The sequence below is a fragment of the Anser brachyrhynchus genome, assembly GCF_964034855.1.
Source record: "Anser brachyrhynchus genome assembly, chromosome: 9".
NCBI lineage: Eukaryota > Metazoa > Chordata > Aves > Anseriformes > Anatidae > Anser > Anser brachyrhynchus.
The window spans coordinates 24,677,608-24,695,449 of record NC_137703.1 but is presented as its reverse complement, the minus strand read 5'-3'; the positions used below and the strand labels follow the sequence as shown (position 1 = coordinate 24,695,449).

General features: G+C 35.6%; 2 protein-coding genes across 5 annotated transcripts in view; both read left to right on the top strand.

Moving 5' to 3' along the window:
* The window catches only part of ATR (ATR checkpoint kinase), a 43,900-nt gene that overhangs the window by 23,569 nt on the left and 2,489 nt on the right, over window positions 1–17,842 (top strand). Inside the window, exons 30-47 of one of the 2 annotated variants that reach the window (XR_013955252.1) lie at window positions 272–363; window positions 943–1,034; window positions 1,444–1,621; window positions 2,771–2,947; window positions 3,305–3,464; window positions 3,986–4,165; window positions 5,281–5,423; window positions 5,844–5,941; window positions 7,449–7,681; window positions 8,477–8,611; window positions 9,208–9,408; window positions 9,729–9,872; window positions 10,422–10,572; window positions 11,328–11,484; window positions 11,646–11,799; window positions 12,704–12,855; window positions 14,335–14,440; window positions 15,836–16,069. Coding sequence is in view for 1 of the 2 variants with exons in the window: in XM_080605250.1 (XP_080461376.1) it covers window positions 272–363; window positions 943–1,034; window positions 1,444–1,621; window positions 2,771–2,947; window positions 3,305–3,464; window positions 3,986–4,165; window positions 5,281–5,423; window positions 5,844–5,941; window positions 7,449–7,681; window positions 8,477–8,611; window positions 9,208–9,408; window positions 9,729–9,872; window positions 10,422–10,572; window positions 11,328–11,484; window positions 11,646–11,799; window positions 12,704–12,855; window positions 14,335–14,440; window positions 15,836–16,009 (2,727 nt within the window). In the remaining variant the exon portion in view is untranslated. Of the gene's footprint in view, window positions 1–271; window positions 364–942; window positions 1,035–1,443; window positions 1,622–2,770; window positions 2,948–3,304; window positions 3,465–3,985; window positions 4,166–5,280; window positions 5,424–5,843; window positions 5,942–7,448; window positions 7,682–8,476; window positions 8,612–9,207; window positions 9,409–9,728; window positions 9,873–10,421; window positions 10,573–11,327; window positions 11,485–11,645; window positions 11,800–12,703; window positions 12,856–14,334; window positions 14,441–15,835; window positions 16,647–17,842 lie in introns of those variants that run through there. The other variant, XM_080605250.1, reaches the window with a different exon arrangement.
* Window positions 17,509–17,842, top strand: part of XRN1 (5'-3' exoribonuclease 1) — a 37,001-nt gene continuing 36,667 nt past the window's right edge. For all 3 annotated transcript variants that reach the window (XM_080605269.1, XM_080605268.1, XM_080605267.1), the window contains exon 1: window positions 17,509–17,671. In XM_080605269.1, the coding sequence (XP_080461395.1) occupies window positions 17,597–17,671 (75 nt within the window). In that variant the 5' untranslated portion in view covers window positions 17,509–17,596. The remainder of the gene's footprint in view (window positions 17,672–17,842) is intronic.

Below are 17,842 nucleotides of genomic sequence, written 5' to 3'. Positions count from 1 at the left end.
TAAATATATATTTAATAATAATTAGATAATACAATAATTAATACAAACAAATACAAAAATACCTCTTTAGAATATCTAAAATATTTAAGTAAAATATGAACATAAGAATTCTTCATGACATTTGCTGAATAATGTATTGCTATTGGAAGTGTCTTATCAACTGAAACTAATCTCTGGTTGGGTCCATACTGTAATTTGCTGGCTTGGGATAATAGTTGATGGATGCTTATGTCCAGGTTGTTTTTTTTTTTTTCTTTATTCCCATTTCCAGATTATTCATTACCATGGTGTAGTGAAGTCCATGTTAGGCCTCGGTCAGTTATCTACTGTCATTACACAGGTGAATGGAGTACTTGCTAACAGGTACGATAAGCATTTAATAAGATGTTTGTCTGAGTAGTATGAAGTTCGTGTGTTATACATATGTATCAGTAGTCACTTCTTGTGCATTATCAAGCATATCCAGCTAGCAGTGTAAAGCTAGCAGTGTAAAGCTAGAAAAGTTCTTCATCTAGAAGTTTATTATTTCAAGACGTCCGAGGCATTAGTACTTTTATCTGTGCTGTGTGCAGTGTTGAGTTGTACTTTAAAGAATAGAATCCTTTATTCATCATCATCGTACGTGTTGCTTGTTCCATAGCTATTCCATAGTCTAGTAGGAGGAATGGATTGGAAGGTAATTTTTAAAATGTGCCATAGAAGTTAGAGACACTATCTGGAAATTGAATTTAGGGGGTTGCAGTTGCAGTTATTTTTGCATCAATGCATATCCTTTGGTTTTATTGTATTTTATTAAAAGTAAGCTTACCTTACTTCTTTTCAAGCAAAACAGAATTTCATATAAAAAATATTTGTTAATAAAACGTGGAAGTAACATATTGGAGTGAAAACAGATAAATGAGTTCAGCACAAGCTTTTATTTCTTTTGTTTTCTTCTAATAGGTCTGAGTGGATTTCTGAATTGAACACGTACAGAGTTGAAGCAGCCTGGAAACTGTCACGGTGGGATTTACTGGAAAATTATTTGGCTTCAGGTAAGTTTTATCAAAATAAGAACACTCCCTTACATTCCTGAACCAGTGTATGTTTTAATCTAATCTTCAATCAAGGGGCAGTGACTAATTTTTTATTTGTGAGTTTTAATGGGGGAGCTTTGTTCCTGACAGTCTTCTAGATTTTGTGAATGTATTTGACTGTGAGCTCTATAGTCCATAAGTAGAAATCTAAAGTGAGTATGACATCAGATTTTTTAGGGAGCTGTTTTAGGTTGTGGGGTAGAATTACAGAATATTTCTAAAATTCATTTAATTAGTTCTGAGAAAAACTCATGCTGAGAAATTTCCAGTAGTAGGTTAATACAAATTATTATGTTCAGATTAAACTGTGAAAGAAAGAGCTTTGAGAGTTTGTTTTTTTTTGTTTTTTTTTTTTTCCCTCCCAAAGATGTGAAGTCCACAACTTGGAGTGTCAGACTGGGACATTTACTATTATCAGCCAAGAAGAAAAACGAAGTAGCTTTTTACGAAACACTCAAGATTGTTCGAGCAGAACAGATTGTGCCCCTTTCAGCAGCAAGCTTTGAAAGAGGATCCTATCAGCGAGGATATGAACACATTATCAGGTTTCTGATTTCCATATATCACTATTTTCAAAATGACATAATTAAGTGTACAGCAAGAATTTTCGGTTTCCACAGTAAATAATACTGATACATATTTACTGTCATTCTTTTGCATACTCAGCGAAATTGAAACCTTTGATTGATTGGGAATTTATTAAATACATTTTTTTCCCTGGGAAAAGTATTCACAAAATCTGGTGGCTATAGTCTTTAAAAAAAAAATGAGCAAGCAAGTTTATGTAAACATCAGGTAATAAAAAATCAATGATTGAATTGCATGCTTAAAGTAGTACATACAGGCCAGTAGCTCCAATAACTTAAATCCATTAACATAACATTATTGGTTTTTGATATGTACAGTGGCCTGAAAAAGCACTCTCTTCTTCTGTCAGCAAAGAACAGTAAGAACTGAAAACCCACCCCTTTTAAGTGTTTTTTCTTTTTTAATCAGTTTTGAAGTAAGTAGCCTTTTTATTAAAATAATATTTATTATATTTTTATTAAAATAATAGGTCCTCTACACTGTAAATGCATATTTATGGCAAGACCTTGTTAATGTACGTATTTCTCACACTTGTTTGATTTAGCCATTGATCTTTGCTATTTAGAAACTTTCATACAGTCACTGTTTCTCTATCATGTGCACATCATATTTAGACTGCTGATGAGAACTTAGAAGTTTACAAGCTCTCAGCTTTGCAGCTTTACAGCTAATAACAGTATTTTTGATAAATGGAGCAACTTTATAGTAAATGAGGTGTTTAAGTATCAGTACATTGCATCCAAAAGGGTATTCATAGAAAATATCAGACTTCTCAAATAATTTTTGCTAAAAATAATGGATATAAATACTGTCTTTCTAACAATTGACTTCCTCTCCAGGTAACCTTCATCATCTTGCGTTCAGGAGCTTGGTAGAGGAATAGTGAAAAAATAATTAGTCAGCCAACAACTCCTTGCTTCTGTGTGTTTGATTTTTGGTGCATTTTTGCTTTTAAAAGAAGTCTTCCTATTTGAAGTTATTTTTATATGGCCAGCTTTTAGAAGAAAATGCCAAAAAGCTTTGTGAAAGTTGCATGCGTGTGCGCACACACATATGAAACAGCAAGCAATTTTCAACAGTTTTTTGTTTTGATTCTGCTGTAATAGGTTGCACATGCTGTGTGAGTTGGAACATAGTATTGGACCAATGTTTCAGCAACTAGATGGTGACCACAGCAGAGATTCCCTGAACTGGTGCGCTCGTATTGAAATGGCCCAGAACTCTTACAGAGCAAAAGAACCTATTTTAGCACTGAGAAGGGCTTTGCTTAGTCTCAGTAAAAGGTAAGAACATGGCTATTTCTTGTCTCTCCATGTTGTATTCTCAGTCACACTGTGGTTTCTCATGCATGTCAGAACAGAGAAGATAAAACTTCTGGAAATTTATGTTATAGACAAAAGCAGACCTCTCCAATATTGTTTACATTCAAAATGTAAGGAAAAAGTGTTGTGCACAGGAAAGATAACAAAAAAACAGGGGATAGAGTATTTTATTTAAGCAGAAAAAAGGCAAAATATGTTAAAAATAATTTTGACCAATTGCTGTGTCGTACATCGTTTATTGAGAAATTCTATGGGTTTCAGCATGTTGTGATATTTTTAAACTGTGACTGAAATTGTTTTCTGCAAAACTTTCTGCAGCCAGGATTACAATGAGCTTGTTGGTCAGTGTTGGCTCCAGAGTGCTAGAGTTGCAAGAAAAGCTGGTCATCACCAGACTGCATATAACGCTCTCCTGAATGCTGGGGAATCTACACTCTCAGAACTTTATATAGAAAGAGCAAAGTGGCTGTGGTCCAAGGTAAACAAAATCAAAATTGAATTTACTTTCTTACATGTAAGAAAATAATCTTTAGTCTTCAAGGGGAAAAAAAAGGCACATAATCATTGTCACACAAAACACATCAGCTGGGATTGTCAATACGTTCTGATTGCAGTTGAGACATAGTAAGTTTTTGCATCCAACTGCTGGTCAGCCCTTTTCTATATCCACTGACTTTTCTGGCAATGGGTACGAACGTGATGGATTACCTGCTTCTATTGAAGCAGTCTAGTGTAATTTAATTGTAGTAGTAGATCTTTCTTTAATTTGTTTCCTTTTAACTAGTTAGAACTAGGCAGCAATCGGTATAATTATTGAGCTAGATCTGATGTGACAATTATGCTGAGATAGGGGAATATAAGAAGCATCTGAAGACAATAAGATCTCATGACCACAGGCAAAATGGTCTAGAACACTAAGGAACATAACTACCTTTGTAACAGCTGTAAGCTGTTTTACGTTTATTTAAACTATATAAAACGTTTTCGTCTTTCCATTAGGCTGATGTTCACCAAGCACTTATTGTTCTCCAGAAGGGGGTTGAGTTGTGTTTCTCTGAGAACAAAGCACCATGTAATACCAAAAATCAGCTCATCCATGGTCGGGCAATGCTGCTAGTGGGCAGATTTATGGAAGAAACTGCTAACTTTGAAAGCAATGCAGTTATGAAAAAGTATAAGGTAATTCAATATGCTGGTGTTAACAACACAGTAGTTTTTAATAACAGATCTCTTAAGAAAAACAGCATTATGCTCCTGATAATATCAACCAAGCATAGCATCACTGGTATTGAATGGTATATCAATGTGATTCTTGTAAAGATTTAACTATCTAAATTAATTTTAAAATAACACATAAATTCAGGGAGATCTACAATTCCCAAGTATAAGGATACCTAATATGACAGCTGAAGTCCAAAAAAAACAACCAGGGGTGTATGGATTTTTTTTCCCCGATATACATACAAATTAGAATCCCTCACTAAATGCAGGGTACTCTACAAAGACAGTGTTAAGACTCTTCAGCGTTACTTCTCTCTGGTAATGAGTTACAACTCTGCTTCAAATACGTTTCAAACCTTTTAAGAACTAGGAAGGAGGCAATTGGTACGTTTCTCTTCAAGAATACAGCAATAGTAGGTCTATATTGTTAGTCTTCTTTAAACATAGTATGTCTCCTGTTCAATTTTTGGCATTTGATACTATTGCTATTTCCTGCTATCTTACTAATTAAAATACTACTGTAACAGTTATTTAGAGAGAAGTCTAACAGCTGTATCAAATCAACTGAATGTTGGAATAATGAAAACTGGTGCAATTTCATTGAACTATATAAAAGCACTAATGCTTAGCATTCTCTACTGTCTAAATACTGGATTTGGAAGCAAACCAGTGTTACAGATTGGATGTGTCATTTGCAAATTTATTTATTTTCTACTATATGCCATACAATTTCGCTGCTTCACTTTTCCAAAAACTTAAGGAAACACAGTATTTAGATGACCAGGAACTTGATTATAATATTTTTAATGAAGCTGTAATCCTAGTTGAGGAATCCTATATCATCCTGTCTTAAATTCTCTTGCTGTCTCCAAGTCTAAAAGATACTTTAAAAGCAGACTTCTAGTTTACACAAGACTTGATCTTGGGGCAAAATTATAATTTTGGGGTCACAATTAATACTTTTCTGTACATACATTGCACAAACATAGCTAATACAAGATTCTTTGTTTCTTGAGATTTTTTTCTCCAATTTTACCATCCTATGACAAAGTAATTATATATTTCTGTTACAGGATGTTACAAATTTCTTGCCAGAATGGGAAGATGGACATTTTTATCTTGCTAAATACTACGATAAATTAATGCCAATGGTAACTGATAACAAGATGGAAAAACAGGGAGATCTGATTAGATACATAGTTCATCATTTTGGAAGGTTAGAATCCATGGGAGCTTTGTGTGGTTAATACAGGAAAATGACTGTTATGACAAAAAAGCGTTTTATGGGAATACTTTGTCTTTCAACGATACAGACTGACTCAATTTTTTATGCAGTATAGTGGAACAAAATAATGCATACTTAATAACTAATTGATTTTATTTCTTCCTTCTGTATAAGTAATTGTCCTTAGTGTGTAAGATGGTAAGTTAATTATTCATCTGCAATTTTGATTAATATAAAACAGAACCCTAGCTATTAGTAAGCTTTTAGTTGTTGCAGATGCATTAAAACACTGAACATAAATTTCTAGTCCAGAATGGCACGTGAAACAATTAAGGATATAACTATAAAGTAAGTTTCTAATGCTTCTAATACATATCACTAATGTGCTGTGATTTCAACATGTAATTATAGGTCTCTACAATATGGAAACCAATTTATCTATCAGTCAATGCCAAGAATGCTTTCTTTATGGCTGGACTTTGGAGCAAAAGCATATGAATGTGATAAAGGTAGAACACTTTTTCCCAGTGCATATTTCGTCTGTCATGCTTTTGCATAGATGATTGAAAGAGCAGTGAAGTATTTCTACAGTTTTTTTTAGATTTGCTGTCTGAATTATATGGAAACACGAAACAATTGTGGTTTTCTTTCTGAATTTATGGGATGTTAATGTACAGGACAGTGTTAAGTGGTTTAAAATGCTCAAAACTTTTGGTTATGTAATGAGAAAGAATTGTTCCTCAGAATACTTAAGTCTTTAAACAGATTTAGAGAAAATCTTTGTACTGTCACCAGTCACCATTTCTAAGCTGCCTCCTTATGAGCAATGAGTAGTGTTTCTGTATTTGCTTGCTACAGGAAAAGGATTAGGTTTTGGGGCTTTTTTCCCCAATTTGCCTTGGTTCCAATTGTTGAAGGTATTTTACCCAAGTTAAAATGGGGAAGAAAAGATTTCTGTGAGTAATGTCCAGGTATGTGTAACTACTACCACGGATGCATTTTGTTTGCAGATTTTTGACCCAATGAAAATTGCAAACATTTCCTGCAGGTCTGGAGTGAAGCAGACAGACAGGTGTGGCTCCTTGATCTTACCCTGGTTCTGTACACGTAGGTCAGCTGAATGTGGTTGCAGTCACATCAGATGCATTTTTCTCTGATGATATTCATGCTTGATCCTCAGGTGCAAGGGTGGAGATAGGAGCAGATGTTCTCATTCCTTTTAAAGGCTTTCTTCATTTTCTCTCCACTAAAGAATATGGGAATCTTTTTTTTTTTTTTCCTGGGGAAATACATGGAGTGTTTTTCTTGTTTGGTGTCTTTGTTCTGTATTGTTGTTTTTTGTTGTTATTCAAGAGCATGCCATGGCATCACTTTAGAGGAATAGTAGATGTCTATAATACCGACTGTAATTATTTGCTCACAGGACAACAAGTAAAATCTGAGGAGATATCCAAACCTGAAGTATCAGTTATTCTGTGTGGTATTTAATTGGGTATATATCTTTTTACTGCAGTTCAAAATGGAATATTTTTAACAGTAGTTACTGATGAGCAAGTACATGCTTGCTTTTGTTATGCCCAGGTCTTGCTTCTGTTGTTTAAAATATTCTTCTCTACACAGACTTGTTTACAAATATTTCAAAGATAAATATAAAAAAAATAGGTTTTTGTGCCCTTATTTGGACATCTTGTATTCTTTTGAAGTGTGTTTTGTTTTATTTTAAAGATGCGTGGAGAGCTTTTGCTGTATTGTCTTTTCCACGTTCTTGTTGTCTGTGCTTGTTTATTTCCAGCCATTCCTCCTGTAATGCTGGTTAGTGAAATAGCATATGTATTTAAGTCACTGTACAATCTGTTAAAAAGAACTTTAGAGCAGGGTTTTTTTTGCTTCCCCCTTTGTGCTTTTTTGCCTAATGAAAATTAATAACAAAGTATGTTTGTGTAGGCTTGATGTAAATGACTTTACATTTCAGGTGAAAAAAGTGACTAATGTTGTTGTCGTCTTGTGTTTTTTCAGTGAGTCGTTCAGAGCGTGTTCAAATGAAAAATGATTTGGCAAAAATAAATAAGGTGATTACAGAGCACACAAATCACCTGGCACCTTATCAGTTTCTGACAGCTTTTTCTCAACTAATATCCCGAATCTGCCACTCTCATGATGAAGTCTTTGCTGTTCTGATGGTGATTGTTGCTAAGGTGTTTTTAGCCTACCCACAGCAAGCAATGTGGATGATGACTGCTGTGTCTAAGGTACCCTGATATGTATAGCTATGTCTTTATTAAGTTTGTAAAACTGTTCTCATGAGAGAGAAATGTGAATGTAACCTGTTTTACTTTATAAGAACAAATTGAGTGTTTTAATTGCTGCAGTAAAGCACTATGGAACAGGGTATCATGCTGTCACAGCAGAAGGTTTTATTGTAGCCAGAAGTTCATGTAATTACAGAAAAAAATGGAATCAATAAGAATGCTAACATACATCCTGAATTGTACAATATATTTGGGAAGGAAAGTTAAATGATTAAAAAAAAAAAAAAAAAGCTGATGAATTAGGTAGTTACAGACAACAGATTTGGTTGTTTTAAAATTGTAATAATATTTTTAGCTTTATAATCAAATATTCAATCCTCTACCTTGACTAAAATTAACTAAATATATAGCTTATTCCTAAAACTACCTGGTAATAGGATCATTTCAAAGCAATTTGGAAGGCATGGTGCATTCTATTTTTCAGGCTGTTGAAATAATTTTCAGAATACATTCCTCTATTCTTGAATATTAGCCTTTATGCTGTGGATCTCCACAGAATGGTTTTAGAAAGGAACATGGATGCACACCCATGCATGCACAAACACACGGAGCACATTTGAGCACTTGTAAGTTTAAGCATGAGATTTCAGTTGGAGAACTTTGTTCTACAGGTATTAACTATTACAAGCAGTGAGCGGAGTAAATAATATTACTGTTATTAGTGGTATATCTGTCCTTTTAGTAATCTTTAATCACTTGACTGTTCCATAAATTTTAACTTTGCTCTTTTTTCAGTCCTCATACCCTATGCGTGTCAATAGATGCAAGGAAATTCTAAACAAAGCAATCAACATGAAGGAGTCCTTGGGAAAATTTATTGGAGATGCGACACGCCTTACAGATAAACTGTTAGAACTATGCAACAAACCGGTACTTACAAAAATAAATTAATACATGTAAATAGGTTTATTTACAGATGTTTCATAAAAGTTTCTTCTGATAGCTGGCATTAACCAGTTCATCACAGTAGTGTAGTTTCTGTTAAATTGTAGTCACTTGTTTCCTAATAAAAATATTTTAAAAGTAGAAAATAGTTATAAATGAACATGTTTTAAGTACATAAGAATACATTTCATACTGTGCGGGTTTACGATTATTTTATCCTTTTATTGATATGTTTATCAATAATCAGTCAAAATGTAATCAATATGTATATAGTTAGTGTGATTCTGTCCAGTAACTTTTACAGAGCTTTACTATAAAAATAGATTGGTCATGAACATACAATCTTCACAATAGAGGTAAAATTAAATAAACTATTTAATTATCATGTATTTACATTCAGAGTGAAAAAGGTGTGCCATAAAGGTCTTATATATTTTGTTTAGACCGCACCCATTTCATATGTAATTTAATAATTACATATCATGATAATCAAAAAATATTAGTTCATAAAGATCAATAATAGCAAAATAGCAATATTCTGACTGTGTCTGTTTTTAATTTTTCAACAACTTTTTTTTAAGGTTGACGGAAACAGCTCAACATTAAGCATGAATATTCATTTCAAAACACTTAAGAGATTGGTAGAAGAGCACACGTTTAGTCAAATTCTCATTCCTTTACAATCTGTTATGATACCAACTCTTCCTTCAATTCCTGGTTCACATGCTAACCATGATCCTTTTCCTGGATGCTGGGCCTACATTGCAGGCTTTGATGATACGGTAAGCCTCTAATTGGCACCTAATTTAAATTTCATGTTAAATAACTGTAGCTGCAGTTGATCATCTTTGTTCCCTAGAAACTGAGGAAAGAGTAGGCTACCTTTGTAATTACATTCGTGGAAAATGAGTTGCTTCTGTCATAATAACTGAAAAGGATGTAGCCTCCTGGTACTTAGATCACGTTTTGGCCTGAGACTGATATCCTGTAGCACCGTGGAAGTGCTAATGTGGCTGCTTAAATTGGTCAGTTAAAGGTAGATGTTTTATTTTGTGTAATCTGATACAGGTGTTAATAAACCATTATTTTTTTTTTTCCTTAGGTGGAAATTCTCGCTTCACTTCAAAAGCCAAAAAAGATCAGCTTAAAAGGTTCAGATGGGAAATCTTATATTATGATGTGTAAACCAAAAGACGATCTAAGAAAAGACTGTCGGCTCATGGAATTCAATTCACTTATTAATAAGGTTAGACAATCAGATACATTGTGCTTACTGACCAAAATATAATGCTGAACTGTCTAATAATAAAGAAGGAAAAAAAAGGGGGGGGGGGAGGGGAAGGGAACTTAGCAGCTAATCTTAAGTTAAATATTACTGGAGGAAAATGTAAACTGGCACAAAATATTTTATTTCATCTGAAATCAATAGCAATTGATAATGTGTAACTCTTTACAGACTTTTGAAAACAATAAAAAAGTATAACATTTTACCGAAATCATTGCTTCTTCCAGCAGTAATATGCAGGAAATCTATTTACAGTAAATGACTTTCCTGCTGTTGTGTTTCACATTTCCTGTTCAGAATTTTCTAATATTCCTAAAATTCTCACCTTAAGTTACTATGGAAAACAGATGAGCATTTTACTCGTATTTAATCTGCTGCAGACAGTGAAGCTCAGAATTTTGAATTCTAGATCATCTGATTAGAAAACAAGTATGAATAGAATCATTTGTTATTAATACACTTTCATCCTATGTTACCTGTTAATCTGATGTCTACTTTTTTTGTCAATAGTGCTTAAGAAAAGATGCAGAGTCACATAGGCGAGAACTCCATATTCGAACCTATGCAGTTATTCCATTAAATGATGAATGTGGCATAATTGAATGGGTGAACAATACCGCTGGCTTAAGAAATATTCTGATAAAACTTTATAAGGAGAAAGGTAATATATATGGAGGGGGGGATATATGGGAGAACAGAGAAAGAGAAGGATGTTAAAGCCTGGACATGGTCCTGGGTAACCTGCTGTAGGTGGCCCTGCTTGAGCATGAGGGTTGGACAGGATGACCTCCAGAGGTCCCTTCCAACCTAAACCATTCTGTGATTCTTAGGTGTTGTGTTTTGTTTATTTTTAAAGGATTTGTAGCCTTATTAGTAAATTATACAAACGGCAAGGAAGCAGACTAAATTCTAGGAAGATTCAATCATGTAACTTTAATTATCTGCAATATAGGATAATTCATGTGTGTGGTATACCTTTACTCTTAAATGGAAGAGAATTGTTGCTTGCAGTAAACAACTTGCTAATGAGAGAACTGATAACATAATCATCTTAATACATTCCCTTGCTGCTGGTACTGCTGCTGAAATGATTCACATCATTCTATAAGAAAAAAAATGTGCAGCACTGAATAATAGAAAAGGCTGTGGACTTTTGATTCGATCAATTGTTTTTCACTTCTGTTCTGTTTGTGCGAGGGGTTGATGTACTTGGTCTGCTGTTTCAGTTAACATGATGTTTTTTTATTTACTTTCCAGCACCCTGACAACAGCATGTTCTATGGGTTATTTTCCATTTATTCGTTTAATTCGGTGTTAAGGAGATGTTTATCTTATCTTAAATATCATATTGTAATAGTACATATGAGACTTTACATTTGGGGATTTATTTTGCCTAATTGAGGAAGTCTCTTACAGGTATCTATATGACTGGAAAGGAACTACGTCAGCATATGCTTCCAAAGTCAGCACCTTTGTCTGAAAAGCTGAAAATGTTCAAAGAAGTCCTCCTGCCCCGGCATCCTCCTGTCTTTCATGAATGGTTTCTTAGGACATTCCCTGATCCTACTTCGTGGTGAGTGACTGAGATTGGGCTAGCTCAAGGTCATCTACTTTATCTATTTCTCTAAACTTACTGTTGGATAAAGATAAACATACTGTTGAATCAACGATACTGTTGAATAAAGACAGATAAGAGGTGATTTAGACTTATATATCTGATTCTTACTCCCACAGGTACAATAGTAGGTCAGCCTATTGTCGTTCTGTTGCAGTCATGTCAATGGTAGGTTACATACTTGGTCTAGGAGACCGTCATGGTGAAAACATCCTCTTTGATTCCTTGACTGGTGAATGCGTGCATGTGGATTTCAACTGTCTTTTCAATAAGGTGAGAAATGCCCCCTTACTGAATTTGGTTTTTATTTTACATGCATGTAAGTTATAAGTTCCTAGTATCTTGTTTTATTTTAACATATCTGTTGTGTTCTGTCTCTCACTTTTTCATATTTATACCCAACAAAAAGTATGGGACATGTAAAGAATGTGTGATTGTTTTGTGTACTGCACTAATGAAAGCCAGCTTCTTGATTATGCCAATATCAGATGAGCCTATGGATACACTGAAGTAGCCCAAATCTTAGTGCTCTTATTTTGTGACTCTCCTCTCTCCACTGCCACTTTTTGAGCAAAGCTGTAATTATTACATGCAGAGTTCTATTGCTGTGAAGTTCTTGTGTTTCTAACACTCAGCAAAAAAAATTCCTATGGTTCTGTAAAAATAAACAAGAAAATTGTGGCCTGAGTGTGTTATGGAGATTTGGTATTTCTGCCAAAATATGCTTTTAGTGTGGTACATCTGCCATTTTTAATACAGATAAATGAGGTAGAGATAGTAATTGCTCCTGCTTCCTTTTCAGTAAGAGTAAGTTGTCCTACATAGCCCTTAATTAAAAGGAAAAAAAAAAAAAGGAAATAGTTTTAAGCAAACCTGTAAATTCTAAAAGTTAGCATTTTGCATCAGACTACAGATCTGTATTATATATTTAGAACATGTATCCGTGTATTAAGGCAGGAAAAAAAGTTATTTGGACATGGTTATCCTTTATTCATGGTAATTTGCTTTTAACAGATAGGAAGGGGGGCTGTGATCTGACCAAACATGTCTTCTCACCTAGGAATCTGCCACAGGCAATGACAGGGGAAAGAAAACTTAGAACAACACAAATGTTACCTTTATTTTACTACTCTTTAAAATGCATATGGCATAACCTTTTTTTTGTATCAACGTAAAGGGAGAAACTTTTGAAGTTCCTGAGATTGTTCCTTTTCGTCTCACTCATAACATGGTTAATGGAATGGGTCCAATGGGAACAGAAGGTCTCTTCCGAAGAGCTTGTGAAGTCACAATGAGGCTTATGCGTGATCAAAGGGAGCCTTTAATGAGGTACGGCAATTGCTTTTGCCATAAACTCTGAAAAAGCTCTCTGTAGTCTAAACATCTAAAACAGTAACTGCTAGTTGCAGCATATGGCTGTCATGCAGCTCAGTCTTACTATGACATGCAGTTCAATATAAACTAATAGAAATATTCAGCACTAACTTCAGACTCAGTGCTTTGTTACTACTACAACTAGATAATGCTTGTATATTAAAAATTAGTACACGTTCCTAAAGTTGCGTTTTTTCATTTGTCATGTAGTTTTCTTGGTTCTTCCTGAGTTAAATGCATTTTTATCCTGGATATTTCAGATCCCAGGAGATACTCAAAGTGATCAATGTTCTAATATTTGGCTTAGGTACCAATCTTGTCTAATAATTTCAAACCACTTTTCTGCATTCATTATTTAGAGATCATGCAATGTTTTTCAATTGTACAGTGGGAATAAATTTTAGAATATAGTCACAGGTCTTTTCTGATATCTGATGGAACAGCAAAAATGGAGCTTGCAAGTCCCCAAGTGAATTGTCACAACTGCTTTGATCACCTGTGAAGATCATATTATCTCTTTGACAAGGTTTACTGTTTCCATGTTTCAGCCGACAAAGGGTCAGTCCTTTCCAGTTCATTTCAGGAAGTCATTTAGGACTACATAAGTAGGTTGCAAGTGACAGTGGCTTATGAAATATTTCATCAAAAGTAAAGGGGCAGTTATCTTCATAGAAATGTTGGGAAAGGCAGTTAATTTGCAACCAATGAGTGGCTGTGAACCACAGTAACTTCAGCTGGTGCTCTGAACTCCAGAAAGAACTCAGGTCCACAGCAGAATTGCTTTGGTCTGGTTAATTTCACAAGAAAACAAAACTGCATAGGAAAACTTGAATCATTCAAATACTTGCATAAAATGACAAGTTGAAGTTTTTTGATGCAGGTCTTAATATATTACTGTATACCTGATAGCTTTCTCTTAAGGCAAAAACAATGAATAAATTGCTCACCCTCAGAGATTTTTAAGTCTTAAGGGGGGAGAAAAGATCTAAGACACACATCTTTAAATAAAAAGTTCAAACAGAAGAGTAGTTAAATATCTACAAAGACTAGATAATGAAAGCATTTTTTTACTGTCTTAGGAATATCTTGCCTATCTAGTATTTTAGTTACAGAACTTGGTGAAGACTAATACAGATCATTTGATAAAATACATGATAACAAACTATTTTGTTTCAAAGTCACAACATTAGTATTTATGAAATTACTAATAGCAGTGACATGGAGAGAGATGAAAAGGAAAAAGATGCCTGCTTTTCATGTTAAAGCTTTTTTTTCCCCCTCATTTCAGAATATGGAAGTCAAAAGGCAAAGAGCAATATTTTGGTTTTGCAGATGTAAAAAATCTTGTTTTGAAAACTATATGTGTTGGTCAAAATCAATTAGAGGGAATGTGTATCCTATCCTTTTTTTTATTTATTTAATGCATTTATTTAGTGTCTTAAAGACTTTTCTCCATGATCCTCTTGTGGAGTGGAGTAAGCCTGTTAAAGGGAACACAAAAGCACAGGTGAACGAAACTGGAGAAGTTGTCAATGAAAAGGTTAGTTCAAAACAAGCATAGCTTAAGGTATTCAAATGTCACATGTCCATTATGGTTGCAAGTTGCATATTTTCTAATTGAAATCTTAATTTCCTTATTTTTCTGTTTCCTTGATTTGAAAATTACTCTGGTTGTTTCCTCTGGATTATCTCAATGGTAGTCTCTTTATATCCTTTTTAAGGATAAATATTTTTATTGATAGAAAATATCATTTATCTGCTAAAGAATCAAGCAAAATAGAATCCATAATTCTGTCATTAGTATTACCAAATCTTGGATGACAACAACAGAAAACAGAATAGGAAAGGCTCCTGCTTTTCCTTTCTGTAAAACTGTTGTACAGTTGTCCAGAGTAACAGTGATGGTAACACTTGGAAGGGACTCCAGATGTCCTTTCCAGGCATACTTGGTGCTTTTCATGAGTGGACATTTATTATTGAATAAATAAGTGCCTTGTTGTATATCAAGGAGTACTTGGAAAATATTAATATTTACTGTTTCTTTCGTAGTTGCTGCTAAATACTGTATTATTTATCCAAACTATAGATTGCACAAGCTGTAGTATTTATTCTCTTTCCTTTGTGTAAAATCTCTGATTTGTCTGATTTTTTTGGTTTTAAAATGAATATTTTAAAAGACTGAATGTGTAATAGCAGATGAAACATATGAAGCACTGACAAACAGGGCAACTAAGACAAAAACAAAATACCGTACTGAAGCTATATTCCTGAGCTTCACTTGAGCACATAAAATCTCCTTGTCTTCAAATAATTACCAACAAAGCTGTTTCTACAGAGCCTTTCATTTAGTTACAGGACCACCCACATAGTTATGTATGTTAATTGTTTTTCTGGATAGATGGCAATATTGTACTTGAGCTTTAAAAGAAAATTTGAGTATAATTGGTATGAACTAGCTACTCAAAGTGGGCCTCAAAACAGTTCATTTTGAGTTGTTCAACACAACCTGTTATGAGACTTCATTTTCAGTTGCTCATAATTTTGGCCTGAAGTCTAGGTGTCCTTAATTTTATCCAGAATTTTAAAACAAAAATAAAAAAGGCTTTTTTTTTTAAAGAAATTTGCATTTGTTTGAAAGGAATTGTATGAAATAAAACATAGTAACATTTTCAAGTACTTTTGCATAGCGTTTTCAATTTTCTCTGGCAAACTTTATTTGTAAAATTTAGGACAGTGGCTGTAACTTGACCAATAATCTATTTTAGAGAATGATTTTAAAACAGTAATTATCCTTTAACTGGTGTAGACGTTTGAGTTTTGTATTAAATTAACACACAGATTTTGAACACATCCTAATAATGACGTTTTATTTTAAGATGTGGAAGTCCATGGAAAATAACAATATTCAGTTATTTTTCCTTTTCTTTGTTTCTAGGCCAAAACCCATGTCCTTGATATAGAACAACGGCTACAGGGTGTTATTAAGACGAGGAACAGAATAAAAGGATTACCCTTATCTATTGAAGGGCATGTTCATTACCTTATTCAAGAAGCAAGTGATGACAATCTGCTCTGCCAAATGTATATGGGCTGGGCTCCATATATGTGAAATTTGTTCATTTGGGAAAGATGCCATCACAATTTATGAAGTTGTAATATTCTTCAGAAGGTATTACTCAGTGATAACTGGTTACTTTTGTTTTTTGATTGTAAGCAGTGGCACAGTCTTATGATCTACATAAATGATCTATGATCTACATATGAAATCTACATAAAATATACAACACGTTTGCAAGCATGTTGTGAATATGCTTGCAGATGTGTCAGATGTTACAATTTATATTTTTTGTACATATACAATGTAGTACATATGAGCAGTTAAATGGACTATATGAGTCTGCAAGTTTCTTAGGTTCTTATGTGCTCCGAATATATTTTCAGTGTTGAAGAGATGCACGCTAATTTTAAAATACTGTATATTTTTATGAAGATTTCCTCATTAGTTCATTTGTAGATTAGAAAATCTTACATTACATTTTATACTGATATGATATAAAGGTGTGCTTTCATCTTTTTTTACTCCGAGTTCAGAAGTCTGTTTCTGTTCAGCAGTACAACTTGATTTTTGGTTTCCTTTTGACTTTCTTCCACGTGGCCTTAAAGTCTGAAAAGTGGCCCGATGTCTTCGGGAGGGAGGGGGGATATTTAGGATCTCAAGACCTATCATGAATAAACTCATGAATTGTTACTGTATTCTGAGATTTTCTTGTTAGCCCTTGCCTACTGTGCTAACAAGCCCTCCTGAATGAAATGGTAGTAAGAGGTGAGTTGGAAGATGCTGGTGCCATGGCTGTGACACTAGTGCAACAGGCAGGATCTAGGAGCTGTGGTTGCAAAACACATTCAGGCTCCTGAGAGTTCTGGACAAGAGCTTTTTGCTCTGCATAATCCCCTTGGAAAAGTGCAGCTATAACCAGTGATTTTTTTTTCAGATTCCATTTCAGAAAAAGCGTTTTAACGTGGACAAGAGTATACTAGGTACATATGGTCAGAAGGCATATGCTACTCCTGTACAGTATTGCTTGACTCTCTATGCCTCCACATTGTAGTGATGGAAGGGGAATAATAAGAAAGATGAGGCTCTGTTTTAGCATTAGAAAGTTAGTGTGCTGCTTTGTGGTTTTGCTGTTTTGAGACAAACAGCATTGTTCCTTTTGGTCACAGTGATGCTGTGTTCCTAGGCTCCAGCGGTCATTTTTATTTCAGCTGAACTCCAGGTAGTTAGGAAAATACAGTTGAATGATGTTTTTTATGCTGGGTTAGTTTGTTTCTCTGGAGATCTGACAGGTGTAGAACGGGACCTGTTCTGGCCTCAGGAAGCCAAACACATTCCCCGCAGGAGCGGTGGCACCCCCTTGGGCTGCCTGTCACGGCTCAGCCCCCCGCGCCTGCTCTGTGTCGGGGGGAAGGGAAAGGCACCGCCAGCACCCCCCTGCTCCTGGGGCGGCCGCGGCCCCGCCCGCCTCCCGCCCTCAGCCCTGACGTCACGCGGGGCCGCTCTGCCCGGCGCACTCTATGGTCGCCGCGGGGCGCTCTGCGCGGCGCTCTATGGCGCGGGCGGGCGGGCTGTCAGCGCGGCGCGCCGGAAGGAAGCGGAGCGGGGCCGGGGCGCGTTGGGGCGCGGGGCGCGGGGGCCATGGGCGTCCCCAAGTTCTACCGCTGGGTCTCGGAGCGGTACCCGTGCCTCAGCCAGGTGCTGAAGGAGCACCAGGTGAGGCGGGGCACGCGGCGCGCCGGGGCCGGGGCTGGGGCCGGGCGGCGAGGCGGGCACGGCGCGCGCCTGGGGGTGCTTCAGCGGCACCCAAGGGTGCTGGGCCGCCGGCAGGGCCCCAGCGCCGCCGTGTGCTCCGCTGGGGCTCGGCGGGCCGGGCCGAGCGGAGGG